Source organism: Balaenoptera ricei, chromosome 9 (genome assembly GCF_028023285.1).
Source record: "Balaenoptera ricei isolate mBalRic1 chromosome 9, mBalRic1.hap2, whole genome shotgun sequence".
Classification (NCBI taxonomy): domain Eukaryota; kingdom Metazoa; phylum Chordata; class Mammalia; order Artiodactyla; family Balaenopteridae; genus Balaenoptera; species Balaenoptera ricei.
In genome coordinates, this window is record NC_082647.1 from 98,928,439 (window position 1) to 98,942,452 (window position 14,014).

The following is a 14,014-nucleotide window of genomic DNA, read 5'->3' on the forward strand; positions in this document are numbered from 1 at the left end:
GTTTTTGCACAGGGACCGCATGCTGCTTCCTCCAGAACACGCGTTACCTCAACCCTGGCTAATCGTGTCTTAACAATAATAGTGACGATAGTTTGTTTTTTTTAAGTGAACACCATTGTACACCGTTGTGCCTGCCGCTGTACAGACGGTTTACGTGCATCATGTCATTTAATCCTCACCGTAACCCTACAGGATCCAGGTGTTAAAATCATCAGTTTTATGGAGTGGAAACTGAGGTCTAGAGAGGTTACATGACTGCTAAGTCTTCCAGCAAGGAAATGGCCAAGCCAGGATTCTAACTCAGCACTTTGCAGGCTCCATAGCCTGTGCTCTTAAGCTCTGTCCTGCCTTTGCCTCCCTCTTTTTTTGACCCGTCTGTAGATCCTACCAGGACAGACAATTCAGGTGACAGCCTGATGACGTGAGGCCTCTGGCCCGAGATACAGCAGTAATGAGCAACACACCAACATCCCTCTACCTGGTCACAAAGCAGAACAGTGAGTGCTTGACGAAATGCAATAAAGTTGATTAAAAAAAAAAAACTAAATCAGGCAGCCGTCTCAGGAATTCCAAGTATCCGATTAAAAGGCTTTCAACTCAGTGTCATCTAACTCGTGGGTGGGTGTCTGCCATTGTGGTAACCACCCCCAGCCCTAAGAGCACAGGCTCATAAAACATCTGAAGTGATAGAAAGGGGCTTGGGAGCCATTCAGTCCCAACCTCTCACTGGCCCAACAGGGTGGGCAGCTTAGGCAGAACCAAATGGTACAGGGTGAAATCTGCATTCTTGGCCAACGGACTGTGGCTGAGATTACCCATCACGAGGCCTACGCCATTGAACCCTGGCTCAGAGTCCCAAAGCTCAGGTGACTAACTTGGTTTTATATCAACACTTGACATTTCACAGTATCTGTACAGTGTTTGAATAACAAAAGGCCTGTACACACATCTTATCGCTGGCCTTAAATCCTTTCTGGGAAAAGGTGGGGATAAAAAAAAACAAAAACAAAGATCCTATTTCCCTAACTAGATTGTGGACTCCGAGGGCACAGGTACACCTGTAACCATCTTTCCATTCTCAGCTCTGAGCACAGGGTCAACTTGCAAACTGGAGTTCAACTGTCTTTGCCAAACGAGCCTTTAACCTCGCTTTTGATACAGGCACGCAAGAGACGTCCATACACCCCTACAAAAGAAAATAATCCTCCTAAGACGCAATGTCAATTGTGGCAAAGCCCAACAGAATCATCCTCTCTGAGGTAGCTTTGCACCCCAGTGCTCATAGCAGCACTATTTACAACAGCCAAGACACAGAAGCAACCTAAGTGTCCATCAACAGATGAATGGATAAAGAAGATGTGGTGTATATATATACATACACACACACACACACACACACACAAATGGCATATTACCCAGCCATCAAAGAAGAATGAAATAATGCCATTTGCAGCAACATGGATGGACCTAGAGATTATCATTCTAAGTGAAGTAAGTCAAAGACAAATCATATGATATTGCTTATATGTGGAATCTAAAAAAAAAAAAAATGATACAGATGAACTTATTTACAGAACAAATAAACCCTGAGACATAGAAAACAAACTTACGGTCACCAAAGGAGAAAGGTGAGGGAAGGGAGGGATAAATTAGGAGTTCGGGATTAACATGTACACACTACTACGTTTAAAATAGATAAACAACAAGGACCTACTGCACAGCACAGGGAACTATACAATATTTTGTAATAACCTATAGGGGGAAAGAATCTGAAAAAGAATATATAACTGAATCACTGTGCTGTACATCTGAAACTAACACAACATTGTAAATCAACTATACTTCAATTAAAAACAAACAAAAAAACCCCTTCTTGAGTCAATAGGTGTGATTGCCTCTGAAAGACTTTCTAATAAAACATCTTCCAGAACCGGTTTCACCGATGGTCCTGAGAAGCAAAACGCCTCTATCCTCCAAAGCCAGGAAGACGTGTTTGTGGCTTGGACCATTGTTCACCTGAACATCCTCACACCTTGTCTTGTATTGTTAGTTTAGCTTTTCCTGGCCTTTGTTTGCCAACTACACTCCACGATCTCAAGCGGCAAGTGTGAGTAGCACAGCCTTGTAATGAGAGCGCAGGCTGCCCGGTGGTGAATCCTGCCTTCCCCACACCCAGCTATGCGGCCCCGGGGAGGACAGAGACTGACTCATGCTTTCCGCATAAAAGGGGGAATGATTACACCTAGCTCCTCCTAGGATTGCTTTCAGGATGAAATAACTTAACTCTAAAATATTCAGAGAAGTGTCTGGTCCAGAGTAAGCGCTCAATAAATGTTTTTATTCTTAACACTCTGTCCAAGTGTCTGGTGGTTCCTGCCCAGAGTGTTGCTTGATCATATTTCCATGGGAAAAAAGTTGTCATGGCCTTACGTTAGTCTTTGCATATTTGCCAATAACATGATTCTTAAACAATCTGAAGTTTGGAATACTCCAGTCTTCAACCTTTAGGATTTAAAATCTGTAGCATTTTCCTGGTACCTTACGTTTTCAAAACAAAGCTTCTTTTTCCTTAAGCATTTTGTTTCTTTCCAGGCAGGTTTCATTTTCCTGTGTTCTTTGGGGGTATTCTCATGAATTGGGAAGCAGCTTAGGTGAGCTGTGGATAACTCTTTTCCCTAGACCATTAATTAGTTCTAGGAGATGTTCCCAGAAATGAGAGTTCCATGATCAAGCAGGTTCGGGAGATTCTACATCCTCCTCTTGAAGGTTCAAAACAAACAGCATATTAAAGACTCATAGGAGTTCTGCAGGAACAACCCTGTTTCACTTTTTTTTTTTTTTTACCCAGTCATATCCCAGACTCATTGGACTGTGGGATCTTTCTCTAGTGGAATACCTAATGACACCCCAGAAAAAGAATGGGAAAGGCTTGGGGAAACCACTGCCCTCATCAGTTTCTACAATCAGGAGGATGGGAAGAACTTCAGACTTTAGGAATGAATTTCCATATCATCTCATAAAATTTAGTCATCTTCCAAAAAGCTGTAAGTTAACCTGGGTCATCTAGGTCCTAGCCTCTCAAACTCCGGCGCGCATCGGAATCACGTGCAGGACTCGTTTAACACATTTCCACCCCACTCCCAGATCTGGAGCCAGTGAGGTCTGAGAATTTGTATTTCTAGCAGTTGCCAGGAGATGCTGATGCTGAAGGCTGCTACACCCCATTTTGGGGAGTACTGACTGTTACCTTCCCAGCTGTTCTCCTCCCTTCTGCCTGTTAAGTGTGTATGTGTGTGTGGAGTGGAGCAATCATGAGCCTCGAGTTAACCCATGTAAGCTGATGCACCGACCTCAGGACCTGTGCAAGTGGGGGGCCTTCATGATGCCATGTGAAATGAATCAGACTGTCAGTCACTCCTGTCCCGCAAGCCCAGCAGATCTGTCCTATTTTACCATCCCCCTTAGGCTTGGGACAACGGTAGCAGATGCTGCACGTGCTTAGAAAACCTTTCTTTCCCCTAGATAATGCAAAGGTACACTTCAGTTCAGTCCTAAAGAGGTTTTCACTAGATTCATGCTGGGGGCAAAGGATGTGTGCATATGTTAAATTTATTTTTAATTTCTCTAACAATTTTTCATTGAGGTCATTGGTAAAGGCATGTCTTGCTCTCATTCTGTCATGGGCATCTTTGAGGGGGAAAATATTGGCCCCAAACTGGGGGATTTAGAAGGCAAGGGCCCTCCCATTAAGACTTTCCTTGTTTGTCTTTCACACAGCTACATTTTTTATCTATAAGGAGAATACTTAGCTATGACTCAAGTCTTTCCAGAAGCATATAGGTGGTCCCAGAAAGTCTAAACCTGTGCCCTCCAACAAACCACTTCAACTGAAAGATTAGCAATGGAAAGCATATTTGGCAATTAATCACATAATTTGAGAAGAACGGTCATGTTCTTTTCCCATAGTCCACCTAATTCTCGTCCCAGCTGAGCTCTGGACCCTTCCCCTCAAGACCAGCATCGCAGAGGCGGGGCAGAGCTTCAGCGCCCTCCAGAGACCAGGACCCACTCAGCTGACAACACTCCTCCATTTGAAAAGTACAGTCAAATTTCATAGATGGCTGGATTGCAGTTTCATCACTGAAAAAGTCGATCCTGACCTTTCACTGGAAGGGTACCAAATGACTACCTAAAACGCATCAGGTTTTCATTTCAAACTGAAGCTGGGAAACCGCTAAAGTGCCGGTGGGCACGTGCTTCTTTCCCTTATTGAGTTTCCAGAACTGCTTCTCTAATGGGGTCACCTGGGAGGCAAGAACTAGAAGGCCCACACTTAGGACCTTGTAAAAAGACCTTCCCTAAGAGTAAAGGTTGGTTCTCACCCGACAGTTTAAAACTTCAAGGACACTAAAATTGTGAAGGAGACTCTCCAATCAATCATTTCTCACATTCACTGGGATGGGAAAAATCAGCTAATGTGCAGGCTGTCTCTGACGGGGGCCAATGGGTTTTCTCCTCTCTTCAGAGAAAGGCATAGGAGTCCAGGGGGACCTGCAGCTCAACGTGGCTTTAAGGAATGGGATCATCTGGCAGAGGATCAAAAACTTTCTCTTGGGAAGAAGAAGAGGGTATATAGCAAAAGTTGTTGCCTGATTTTTAAGCTGAACAAATTGTGAAGATGACGAACAGCATTCTAAAAATGAGACTGTCATCATTTTAACAAGCCATGAGAATTCTACCTTCATCTATAAATATATTCTTGGTTATGTGGGCAGCGGGTTCTCTCAATTTTTACTAAGTTTTCTCCTCATTTAAAACAAGAGGTACAGGGCTTCCCTGGTGGCGCAGTGGTTGAGAATCTGCCTGCTAATGCAGGGGACACGGGTTCGAGCCCTGGTCTGGGAAGATCCCACATGCCAAGGAGCAACTGGGCCCGTGAGCCACAACTACTGAGCCTGCGCATCTGGAGCTTGTGCTCCGCAACAAGAGAGGCCGCGATAGTGAGAGGCCCGCGCACCGCGATGAAGAGTGGCGCCCGCTTGCCGCAACTAGAGAAAGCCCTTGCACAGAAACGAAGACCCAACACAGCCAAAAATAAATAAATAAATAAATAAATAATAAAAATAAAGGAATTCCTTTAAAAAAAAAAAGTCTTTAAAAAAAAAGATTTATGTCTTATTTAAAAAAAAAAAAAAAAAAAAAAAAACAAGAGGTACAAACTATTAGGTATAAAATAAGCTACAAGGATATCCTGTACAACACGGAATATAGCCAATACTTTATAATAACTATAAATGGAGTATAACCTTTAAAAATTGTGAATCATTATACTGGACACCTGTAACATATAATATTGTACAGCAACGATACTTCAATTAAAAAAATAAAAGTAAATAAAACATGTTCTCTAAGAGGTAGGCAGATGAAAAATATTGTACCCATTTTAGAGATATTGAGATCTAGAGGAAAGCGTTAGCAAGTGAATGCCAGAATGGGAAACATCGGCCCATGTGCCTCTGTCTCAGTAGGTGTAACTTTTCTGCTTTCTTTGTATCCTCCCCTCCCTGTCTGCAGACCTCCCCTGCCCATTGAAGAAAATCCATCCCCAATGGTGAAACCAAAGCTCCTCATTACTCTCCACGAAGACAGTTTCCATGACACCTGCCAAGTGACTCCAGTTCCTACCGGGCTTCCCTCCTCTGATGCTGCAAAGGACAGCACCACTCACCTCCAGCGGTCCTGCTACTTTACCTACCCTTTCCCCACAGCTTGCAAGCTCCGCCCCCCCAGCCCCCCTCTCAGGGAGCAGCTCTCCTCTGCTGCATCCACTCCCCACTGGGCACCCCAGTGGGCAGTCACTCAGGGTTGTGTTGATCCCCTCTTTCCTTTTGAAGCTTGAACTTGCCTGGGGACCGAGAGAGTGCTATATCCTAAAATCAGGTGACGGTTTATTCGCTTTTGCCGTGGACCTTGCCTCACAGCAATAAGGGACCCCAGGATGTGCTATCATGCCCAAAGCTTTACTTACTTTACTTAGGCTTTTCTATTTTACTTTAAATGCTTTTTCATCTCTGAAATGTGATTTTCTTTTTCTTTAAATTCTCTACCTCCTCCAGCCCCACCTTTTTTTTTTGGCCTCAGTACTATAAGTTCAGTTTTGAAGTGAAAGTTGGAGAATGACTATGACTTCACCTGCAGAAATGAGCTGGCTGTCTGGCCCAGGAGTTGGCAAACATTTTCTATAAAAGATAGTACGTATTTAGGCTTTGCAGGCCCTATGGGCTCTGTCACAACCGCTCAACTCGGGCACTGCAGCACAAAGGCAGCCCCAGACAATATGTAAACAAATGGGCATGGCTGTGTTCCATTAAAACTTTATTCACCAGCCCAGGCTGTGAGCTGGATTTGGCACATGGCCGTAGACAAGCCTTCCCTCTACTAACAGAGGATCTGTGGTTCTCTGAAGAGTCAAATTAAATCTGATTTCCTGAGCCACCCTGGAAATAAAAAGGTGGGTGATTGTAAATGAATCCCAGCCTGAGAAAAGATGACAAGCATTAAAAAAAAAAGAAAATTACTTATGTCTGAGAAAAAATGTATTTCGATTTTCTACAAAAAAGTTTGAAATGAGAAACAAGCTGGATGAAAAAAAATGCCACTCCCCAGAGCCTCTCACCTATGGCCCACATTTCCAAATCAGCCTGGGTTCAAGAAACACTGGCCTTTTCCAAGAGCCAGGATCCCTGCTTCTGCTATCCACCAATCAACAGGAAGATTCCTCCTGTGACCCCTTCAGTCCTCAGGGCACAAGGCAGGGCTCTGGGCCGAGGCTTTCTCGGGCACGTTCAGGACTGGGTAGGCGAGATCCTCTCCATCTAGCACAGTGATGGGCTTGTTCAGACTCGGCACCATCGGCCAAGAGCCCCAACCCGCCAGGACAATGGGAACATTCAACAATTCATGAGCTGGAGGCTCAACTCGTTTGTCCTTGACATAACTCCATTTTTTTCCATAAGGAGACTACTTAGCTATGACCTAAGTCTTTCTATAAGCATATTGTTAGCGAGGTGGCCCCAGAAAGTCTAAACTTGTGCCCTGTTCAACTAAATGATTTGAAACTGAAGACTCTTGGGCAATGAATGATGTAATTTGAGAAAAGTGGTCACATTTTTCTCCCCATAGTTCCACCTAATTTCAGATGACACCTATTCTTGTCCCTGCTGGTCGCTAGACCCTGTCCCTTCAAGTTCTTATCCTCCCGTTTTCACTGGTGACTCTGTTCCTGAACTCTGTCCACTCCTGAATTTTTGTCCCTGCCCTCATCATATTATACTGGTCCTGCTCCGACTGCCATCCTGTGTGCACAAGGTCCACAGCTGGCCAGGACTCCCCCATCGTTAACTCAGTTCTCACCCTCTCTGGGTGCCTTGTCAGTTACGAGCTTTCTCCACAGAGTGTCGAAAGCCTTTGGGTCCCCATAGTTTCTTATGTAACAGGCTGACCTTTCTTCTAGATAAAACGAACAAAGAAGTTGGCAAACATGGAGGCCGTGGATTCCTCTCTTTGCAAAGTTTCTAAAACATGATCTAACTTTTGACCTGAGCAAGTTGACACTGTTCTTATAAGCCACAATGTCTCTGGCAGATTTAGAGGCGAAAGTTTGAAGATTAAAGGGTAAGGGGTAAAGTTCTGAGTATTAAATGAACAATCCTCTGACTGACTCTGACTCCAGGAAACAGGTTTTCCATGCTAATAAAGCTTAGACGGAGCAAAAGGTCAGAAAGCTTTGGCAGCCAAAGCTATTTTGCCAATGACACATGCTGACAGAATCAGGCTATAAGCAATGATAGAACTATTATCTGGAGAAAATCAAGCTCTTGGGGCAGTACAAGATTGAGGAATTTAACAGAATTGTGGTTAGAGCTCTGGAGAAACCAGATTTTAAGCAGGATCTTACTTGCAGGAGACATCTCGAATCAAGTGGTCCACTGAATGTCACGGACCTTCTAAAGGAAGTAAGAAAATCAGATCCCATTAAGAACCAACATCGGGGGCTTCCCTGGTGGCGCAGTGGTTGAGAATCTGCCTGCTAATGCAGGGGACACAGGTTCGAGCCCTGGTCTGGGAAGATCCCACATGCCACGGAGCAAGTAGGCCCGTGAGCCACCATTACTGAGCCTGCGTGTCTGGAGTCTGTGCTCCGCAACAAGAGAGGCCACGAGAGTGAGAGAAGCCCGCGCACCGCAATGGAGAGTGGCCCCCACTTGCCACAACTAGAGAAAGCCCTCGCACAGAAATGAAGACACAACACAGCCAAAAATAAATACATAAATAAATAAATTAAAAAAGAAAAAAGAAAAAGAAAAGAAGCAACGTCGGGACTGAAGGATGATGAATTAAAGCACACTTATCAACACAGCCTTCATATCTCCTCTGTGGAGCAAACCTTCATCTCATCCAAGATGTTAGTACAGACCCTTCTGGCTACATCTCGAATGAAAAAAAACAAATCATATGCCATTGGTTCTGGTCGTGTCCACTGTTTGAAGTCTTCTGGCTGTTAAGGAACAGATGAGTTGACTCTGAAAGAACATGTAGTATCTAGGTTTGTGACTTTTGACAGAATATTCTGAATGAACCGCTAACTTGCAGATCTGTATTATTTCTCACTACAGTTGTATCCAAAAAAGAAAAAGATATATATTTTTTTAATGTAGAGTCCAACAGGGACCTAGAATTTCAGATGTGTAATGAAGAAAATGTATCAAAGAGCAAGTAAGAAACTACAGAAGATGTTTATCCATAGTTATAAACTTAAAACATAGGGAAGAAAACCCAAGTAGGAGAGAAAGAAGAGGAATACAGAATAGCAACAGTCATTTAAAATCTTTCCCATAAACGCTTTTACTTGAAGATCTTAAAAATAACCTGGCAGGTCAAAAAAAAAAAAAAAAATTGCAACAGCATAAAAATTAAGCAATCCTTCTGATTCACATGATTGTAACAAGTTTTGTTCTTAAGAAAACATCAAGTTTTCCCTCACAGTCCTAGTTAATCATAAGCCTAAGTGGGAATCTGGGTTTCAGTCACATTTAACAGACGTGGCGCTCCCGTCACCTGTTCCTTTGTTGTCCCCGCTGACGAGGACAGTACACTCCTGCCGAGGGCTTTAAGTGTCAGCATCACCTGCCTGTTACACTGGGATCAAACGATCCTACCAGAACACTTAGCTCTGCTTGTGCAGACAAGAAAGCTGGCCCCAGCATCCTGTTCAGAGGGGGAAAAAGTCAATTTGCGGAACTCGATGGTGAATATGAGCACATTTTGGTTAAAAGCATTTTTAAAAGCCATTCTGGTTACTCAACCATAAAAACGAATGAAAAAATGCCATCTGCAGCAACATGGATGGACCTAGAGATGATCATACTAAGTGAAGGAAGACAGATAGAAAAAGACAAATATCATATAATATCCCTTATAGGTGGAATCTAAAAAACAGTACAAATGAACTTATTTACGAAACGGAAACAGACTTACAGACATAGAAAACAAACTTATGGTTACCGAGGGGGAAAAGGATGGGGGAGGGATAAATTAGGAGGTTGGGATTCACATTTATACACACTACTATATATAAAATAGATAACCAACAAGGACCTACTGTATAGCACAGGGAACTCTACTCAGTATCTTGTAATAACCTATAAGGAAAAGAATCTGAAAAAGTATATTTTTATATACACACACATATATATATATAACTGAATCACTCTGATGTACACCTGATACACTGTAAATCAACTATACTTCCATTTAAAAAATAATAAAAAAATAAAGCCATTCTGTATGTATTTGGGGTACGTATGTATGCTTGTCTGTGCTGAGACAAACCTCACCCCTGGGGAACAGAGCTGGAAGCCAGCAGGTCTACTTTTTACCACCTACATGCCTCCAGGATTTTTTGTTTTTAAACCATGAGCATGCATTTCTTTCGTAATCAAACCTCGTTTTTATAGACAAGTTCATTTGTGCTGTACTGGACAGAAGGCTCCCTCAGACACCCGTCGCCTCCACTCCACCCGAGAGCCCGGCGCCCGCGCCTCACCTCGGCACTCCACGCTGGGGTCCCCCCAGAAAAGCTCCTGGCACTCGCTGCACGTGCGGCCTCCGAAGCCAGGCATGCACTGGCACTGCCCCGTGAACTGCGGCCAGAAGACAGAGCCGGGTCAGACAGGCTGCCGGGCCAAGGCCAGGCTGCACTGCCTTTTCCGGCTGCCAGTTACGGGAAGGGGGACCCATCTGTCGGCCTGAGAAGGCCTCACACCTGACCAGGAACAGGGCATCTTACGCTGAGCCCAGGTGCTGAGGGCCCCAGGCCGGTGTCTCCTAACTGCTCTTCTGCAACCGGGGCTGGGAAGGCCCAGGGCACGTCTCCCTTTATTGACATGTTTCCTCACATCGCTCACAAGCCTGGACCACCTGTGACTCACTCACCATTCTGTGTGTGTCAGGGAACAGGAGAACTTTCTACAATGTTGGGTATGACTATGTGGTTCATGTCAGGCTGTGTGGTTAAGGGGAAAAAAGCCTGATTCGGCAGCCAGGTATTGAAGAAAAACGGCCCCCCTTGTCCATTCTAAAGCGAGTCTGCACCCCTTCAGCTGGGGCGCTAGGCTGCGGTGCTACGGGTGCACCCGATGGGGCCTCTGGGCACAGTTACGCAGCCCCAGCCAAGGGGGACCGGTGACGGTGCGTATCCAGTCTGCGCTGTGTTTGCCAAGCTGCGTGCCCTGGTGCAAGGCTGTGACCACATGGAGGGGTGCCTTTCTCTAACTGGGGCCCGGCCACCAAACAGCTGCCACCAGGACTCAAAGTCATCTTTCCATATGCCATGACGGCCTCCGCCGGCCACAACGCCTCACCTCGTTACAGGACGGCCCGAAGGCATGAGCAGCATCGCAGGCGCACGGGTCACACCCTGTCCCGCTGGCCAGCTGCCAGGTGTTGGGTGCACAGCGGTCACAGTTCTGGCCGATCACATTAGGGAGACACAAGCACTGCCCGGTGATTTTGTCGCACTGGCAGTCAGAGCCGTTACAGTGCTCCTGCACGGTGCCCAGGTAATTGCAGACACACTCTGAAAAAAGAAGAGCAGGTCAGACGTACTTACAGAGTCACACTCGGAAAACACACAGATCACGCCAAAGTCAGCTACATCAGATGACTACCATTTTCCCTCTCCAGATTTCGACTTGGAAATGCAAACAAGTAGAGAAAGGAACAGAGGGGATTAAAAAAAAAATCTAAAACTGTGGCCTTCATCTTCTTATGATGTCCCGTGCAGTTCTGACATTTCCCAGGCAGACCTGCAAAATGACACATTCTGCCCGGCAGTATTTTCAAAATACTTGATTTAATAAGCGGCTGGTGAGTCATTGTAAAGTTGAAGATTTAACTGGAAGTAAAACCTATGCTGCGGGAACGGAGATACCTAATGATTTCAAACTCTTGGCAGGGAAGAACAGTCATGGCTGTGTGAGCCGTGGCAGGGAGAAGCCCTTTAAGCGAGGAAGGCTTAAAGCAATCAGGTCCTGCTGGTCCTCAACATTCCACACGTGTTTGTATCAACAAAGACAGGGGCCTGGGGGCCGTGCAGCCACAGCAGGAAATGCTGGCTGATCTCGTGATGAGAGAGAAATAACGTGCTCCAAAACAGAGACTTCAGAGATGTTACTTCTTTCTTTTCCTTAAGCTGGAAGGCTCTATCCATCAACGACGTAAGAAAAGGTACGGGCCAAAGTGCGTATTTAGGACGCAGAAGTCCCGGCCCATCAGCAAGTTCATGGGCAGAACATAAAATCCATATACTCTATGGGATGGCATTTATCACGGGGACAGCGACACAGCTTTTGGTTCCCTTTCAGGCACTGAGCCACAACTCGACACGTCAGCTCTGCCAGGAAATGAGGATGTAAAGAAAAAAAAAAAAATCATCCTCATCTTTCTTTTGTCACCAGTGAAATTTTACCCCTCTGAACAAGCATTTTCCCCGATGAGATAAACCCCCGAAGAATAAAATCCCCCAAGGAGGAGGAGGAGGAGGAGGAAGAGAGTGGGAGTCATCCAAAGGAGCGGGCAGAGGGAACGTGCATCTTACTGCGACAATCCTGCTGGAGGGCGTCGCCATAGTAACCGAAGCGGCAGAGCTGGCAGTGCTCCCCCTCCGTGTGGTACAGGCACTTGAGGCACCTCCCGGTCTCCTTGTCACAGGCTTCTGGGTCCGTCGTGTCGATGTTGTGGTGACACTGGCAAGGCTGACACGTGCCCCCCGCGTCCGAGGGATTGCCAAAGAAGCCCGAGGCACAGTCGTCGCATCTGGAGCCTGTTGTCCAATAAAACCGGCACGGGACCTTCGGCTTTGCCCACTGAAAGGTCTGGTCCCCCGACATTCCCGCCAACCAGAGGGCCCACCCAGGCAGCGCCTCGGTCCCCAGCGTGCTAGTTACCGAGCCGGGTGACTGAGCCTTCAGGGGAAATGAATGGGCCGTTAGCCGTGAGGGGAAGCCGCGTCTTTGCAGCGGTGCTGCTGCAGCCCGGCTCCGCGGCCGCGGTGGGGCGGGGAGAGTTTGGAGGCTCCAGCACACAGGAGGTTAGCTCCTCGTTGCACAGGGATGCACAGATCAGGAGTGAAACAACGGTCTCACAGCGGAAAGCTTAGCTGGATGTTACATCCTAACCCGAGGCTTATATTCACTGGAAAATCCCTGCTCCTCCATGAGCAACCTGAAAAATGGGGCCCCTCGGAATGACCGATTTCCCTTCTTAAGGAATCCCAAAGGATAAACAAGGTCCTACTGTATAGCACAGGGAACAATATTCAGTATCCTGGGATAAACCATAATGGAAAAGAATATGAAACAGAATGTATATATATATGTATAACTGAATCACTTTGCTGTACAGCAGAATTTAAAACACTGTAAATCAACTATACTTCAGTAAAATAAATTATTTTTAAAAATCCTGAAACATGCAAATTGGCTGAGCCATGGATAAGCATAAAGAGTATTTGAAACGGTGGCATCAAGGATGAAATAATGTTTGTATGTACAACTAGCTACATTCCGAGAGTGTTGACAGATAATGTGAGTATAGTAAACAATGAAGAATATATCTAGCTTTGACTGGTTCTGTTGTCTGGGGAATCCCAGATGATATTCTTTTCTTCCTTCTGCCCCCTATTTGGCCACTTCACTACTTTGAGACTCTTCCACTAGGAGTTGGATAAGGAAACGAAAAAGTAAAATGTAAATTAACTTTTCAACTGGTTAAGACCAGAAAAGTGTCAGCAGGGACTTACGGATTAAATGAGCTTGCTATTGTGCCCTGTATTATAACATTATTATCAGAGACACAAAAATTGACTCTACCCCACATGCCGAACAGGAAAAGAACATCTTCTATATTTCAGATGCCCTTCACTTTTAATTAAGGATTGTAAAAAAAAAAAAAAAAAAAGCAACTAAACTGGCTCACTCTTCATCTTTTTTCTTCCTTAATAGCTAACCTCGTGAAGACGCATCTTTTCCTCCGAAAGTCTGCACATCACTTACCGATGTATCCAGGATTACAGACACAGGCAAGCTGTAAAGTAACGGGGTCTTGATAACAGCTACTGGCAAACTGGCGTCCGCTGTCGGGACCATCTGGACAAGGACAAGGACGGCAGTGATCTCCTGACCCAATGATGGGGTCTCCATAGTAACCAGCCAAGCACCTGCGTCAGTTGCCGAAGAGAGAAGGTCGTGAACCCCAGTTATCAAGAAATCTGTTGCAAGAAAGAGTCTAAGAAACCACATTCTCTGTTTAGGAACATCATTCCTCACGTTTCCACACGAAGCACTTGCCAGTAGAGCAGTGGCTCAAACACTAGTTCTAATCAGAAATCCCTGGAGGGCTTTTAAAACACAGATTGCTGGGCTCCCTCTCCTCGTTTCTGCTTTAGGGGCTGCTG

At 45.4% G+C, this 14,014-nt stretch overlaps 1 protein-coding gene across 2 annotated transcripts in view; it reads right to left on the reverse strand.

The window, feature by feature from the left end:
- Positions 1-14,014, reverse strand: part of LAMB1 (laminin subunit beta 1) — a 76,219-nt gene that overhangs the window by 15,157 nt on the left and 47,048 nt on the right. For both annotated transcript variants that reach the window (XM_059934183.1, XM_059934184.1), the window contains exons 21-24: positions 13,614-13,777; positions 12,158-12,382; positions 10,923-11,137; positions 10,106-10,202 (exon numbers count right to left, since the gene is read on the reverse strand). In XM_059934183.1, coding sequence (XP_059790166.1) covers positions 10,106-10,202; positions 10,923-11,137; positions 12,158-12,382; positions 13,614-13,777 — 701 coding nt within the window. The remainder of the gene's footprint in view (positions 1-10,105; positions 10,203-10,922; positions 11,138-12,157; positions 12,383-13,613; positions 13,778-14,014) is intronic.